Source organism: Galeopterus variegatus, unplaced genomic scaffold, assembly GCF_000696425.1.
Source record: "Galeopterus variegatus unplaced genomic scaffold, G_variegatus-3.0.2 Scaffold2948, whole genome shotgun sequence".
In the NCBI taxonomy this organism is placed as follows: Eukaryota; Metazoa; Chordata; class Mammalia; order Dermoptera; family Cynocephalidae; genus Galeopterus; species Galeopterus variegatus.
The window spans coordinates 243,593-247,572 of NW_007729059.1; the positions used below are offsets into that span (position 1 = coordinate 243,593).

General features: G+C 35.6%; 1 protein-coding gene across 1 annotated transcript in view; it reads left to right on the forward strand.

Annotated features, from left to right (window-relative positions):
- LOC103599404 (mineralocorticoid receptor-like) overlaps window positions 1–3,760 on the forward strand; it is a 126,260-nt gene extending 122,500 nt beyond the window's left edge. Inside the window, exons 7-9 of the mRNA XM_008583508.1 lie at window positions 2,812–2,881; window positions 3,351–3,508; window positions 3,695–3,760. Coding sequence (XP_008581730.1) covers window positions 2,812–2,881; window positions 3,351–3,508; window positions 3,695–3,760 — 294 coding nt within the window. The remainder of the gene's footprint in view (window positions 1–2,811; window positions 2,882–3,350; window positions 3,509–3,694) is intronic.
- The last annotated feature ends 220 nt before the right edge of the window (window positions 3,761–3,980 follow it).

Below are 3,980 nucleotides of genomic sequence, written 5' to 3' on the forward strand. Positions count from 1 at the left end.
TCATTGAATTTGATAGCCCTGGGCAGGGCATGTTCTCTGCAGTTTGCTACAGGCCCCACCATTCCTCACTAATTACACCCAGCCCTATCTCCTGCAGCTTTTGTATTTGCAACCCGCGTCTGCAGGGTCAACAGAACCAGGCATTTTCTCCCTGCTCCATGCTTCGAGGTTTCTGATGTTCCTAATTTATCCTTTCTGGAGTATAACTTGGAAACATAATCTTTAAATTCAGTGAAAGTGATTTCATTCCCCTTTCCAAACTGTGTTATTAACCATTACTGGTTTGAAAAATGTAAAAGAAAATTTTATATCAGATGGATGATAGAATTTAAATGAAATATTTTTTTTTCTAAAAATGCTTGTGAAACTAATACTTTATAACTTTTGGCTACTCAGTCTTAACTGGTGTCTTATCCTTTTACATGCATTTACTCATTTAGTCCATAACAGATTCTGATATCATTTTGAAGCTACCTGAATTAATTTATTAGCTTCCAAGTAGCTCAGTACTTTCAATTCTGATTTTTTTAGATGTAGGAAAATCAAAATAAAAAGACAGGGTAACAAAGAATTTTATGAATCATAGAAACTGCAGGCTTTAGTAAGCTTATTTTGCTAATGCATGAAAATTTTTCTTCTTACTTAGGAATGTTAAATTGCACACCTGATGTCCAGTGTATCAACAAAGTTTTTAGCAGTGACATCAAGAGAATCTCATGTTCTTTATGCTTAAAGAGAAAAGCAAGACAAACTTCCACCCCAGTTGTCTCTATGCTCTTCCCCAACCCATAGATCTTGGATGATTTCCAGCAGCCCTGCTGTATTTAATAAGGAAATTCAGAAACTCTGGGCGGATCGCCAAAATTTGAGGTTTTGCTTAAGTTCCCTTTCTTTGTGGGTTTGTTTCAACTTCTAAAAAATCTGGCTAAGAAATTGGTACAATATATTTCAGTTACAGCAGCAGTAAAATATAAGTAAAAATATTTGATACAAGTTGTTATACTCTTTAGTATTTTTGATAAGGTTTATTTTAGTAGATGTACCAAATAGTATTGAAATGTAGTACTGAAATTTACTCATTCTATTCCAATGTTAATAATTTTTTTAATGTTTAGGATGACATCCATATAAGTATCTATACTGAAAAACTAAAGGTTTATTTTGTACAATTTTATAACCTAAAATAATGTTTATCTGTGGATGGCAGTGTAGGCTATTTGCAAATTTGGGGTTTCTTTTAGAAAGTTTTAAGTTCACATTAAAACTTCAGTGGAAAGTGGATCTATAGTTTTACTACTAACATCCTGATCATTACCATACTTCTTTATATTTTTTTATAGTTTTAAAACAAAGTTTTAAGAAAAAAAATTGTTATATAATGGATGGCATTTAACTCTTAATGTGAATGTCAGACATTTAAAACCACAGCCAATATTGTGGCAGCCTCAGGAATTTATGCAGTTGCTAATAGGGATTTATCTTCCCCCCCAAAAAATAGGCTTAAAGAAACCACAAATCAAAAGCTTCAACAGTTAAACTCAAGATTATTAACATAACAGTAGAAGTTAATTTGCAAGATAACCCATATCTTTACATAGGATAACAGGGTTTATTTGGAAGCAGTGGTAGGCCTGGCTTCCAGGGTTGCACATAATACTCAGAAACACACCTAGCCATTCTGAAGTGCTGATGCCCAAAGTAAATTATTATTTATACCAGTTATGATAAATTAGCAAATATGATGTATAATTAAGAAGTGAAAGTAAGAGCAGTTTCAAACTCAGAATGTTTATATCACAAGATGAATTTTCATTAGGTCTTCATCTCCTAAAAATAAAGTTCTAGGTGATTTTATTTTTCAGAGTTAAAGCATAAACATAACTCTATTGGCCACAGTGGAAAACAAACATGTAAGAGGATTTTTCTGTCTTACGCCTCCTCCTGGAAGGCACACAAAGGCACAGCCATTCTCATAAAGCACCTTCAATGTGTCATGGAAAAGAGATTTACCTTTCAGTAGTTCACAGAAGTACTTGATACTGTTAAAAGAAACACTTTAGACAAATTAAATTTAACACAGTTCAATTGAGCAAAGAACAATTCGAAATTTGGGCAACCCCCAGAAAACGCACAACTCAGAACAACTCAGGAACTTCCTCATGTTTGAATAACATTTATGGAGAGAAGAAGAAAAGTGGAGTACAGAAAATGGAAGTGTGGTACAGAAACAGCTGGATGGGTACAGCTGGGTGTTTGTCTTATTTAACAATGGTTTGAATAGTTGGCTGCCTGTGATTGGCTGAGACCCTGGTTACAAGGGTAGGTTACATCCTGTTCTTTCATCAAGTTAGGTTACGGTTTACTATATCCAAAGAAACCTTTAGAAACTTAATTTAACAATACAAATAGAAGTCCTGAATTTCAAAGGAATCCTTTTAAGTGAAAATTTTTTGGTTTAAATGTAAAAGCTAACCACTACATAAAAGGAAAGAAGAAAACATGATCCTTAATCTTCTACCTTATCAAAGATGAAGATGCACATGGTTTATTCTTTGAAAGTTTTAAATTTTGCCTTGCATGCTGAGCCACTGTTGGTATTATCCCATTGCACACACAAACCAGTGCACAGACACACCATGAGGTTGTTCTAGGAGGTCACATGACAGCACCTTAGTGGTCATGTGATCCTGGAGCAGGGGATATAGAAAGTGCTTCTTGAAATGCATCTTTCTGCTCTTGGTAGAAGACCAGTTTCTCAGAATGTCTTCGACATTTGAACTTAAATATAAAGATGTTGCTTTCTAATTCTAGCACCAGCTTGGATTGTCTGTGGCTCTTCCAGTTTTCCTGGAAAATCAAAGTATATTTCCCTACCTGCGAGGTATTGGCAAGTTAGGATTCATAAAACACTATGATGACAGGCCACCAGGCAATGTAGCATGTAGTTAAGAGGCAGGCTTTGGCAACAGACCTAAGTTTGTACTACCCCTTCTCTGCCATTTATTTATTGTGTCCTTGGGCAAATGACCCAACCTCCAGTCTTCAGTTTCCTCATCTGCAACATGAGAATAATTTAATAGTATGTCATACATAATATTGGCGTCAGGATTAAGTGAGCTAATGTTTGTAAAGTAATAAATAGCAATTATTATTCTTTTGGGCATGTATGTGTACACGTGTTTAGCACTAGATAACTGCCATATTTATTCATAAATGTAATTAATTGAGATTTGGTATCTAACCTCAAAATTAGTATATGACCTCAAAATAATGACCCAGAGGCCATTTAACTGCTAAGCTCAAGCTGTTTTCCATCCTTGGAATTTACCTATCTGTATTCCTTAACACAGTTCCAAAGGATGGCCTCAAAAGCCAGGCTGCATTTGAAGAAATGAGGACAAATTACATCAAAGAACTGAGGAAGATGGTAACTAAGTGTCCCAACAATTCTGGGCAGAGCTGGCAGAGGTTTTACCAACTGACCAAGCTTCTGGACTCCATGCATGATGTAAGTAGAGCCCTTGGTTCCCATTAAATGAAGGATCAACAGCCACACACATGAAACCAGAGAGCTGAGAGTTCTCAGGACTTGGGGCAAAATTGGGGTGAATTGTCCAGTGGGAGGCAGCAAAAGTTAAAAACTGATTAAGGAAATTTTTCTTCAGATAACCTTTGGAACAAACCTCTTTTACAGCAGAAGGTGTGGCTCTGTGCCCTGGACCAGGGAAGGCCCTCAGATTTGCTGCAGGTGTCAGATTGAGTTTCACATTTTTGCTTGTAATTTAGGAAATGTTTGGTTAATAAAAATGTTTGCTTTAACATAGCATAAATAATGTCCATCTTTGACAACTGTTAATCTAATAACCCCATCTTTGAAAAACATTATTAGTGGTTCAAGGCCAGCTTGGATAATCTCAATCTTTGCCAAATTTTGAATCCTATATTCGTTATTTTTCATAGGAGTCACCTTTCTTGTCTTG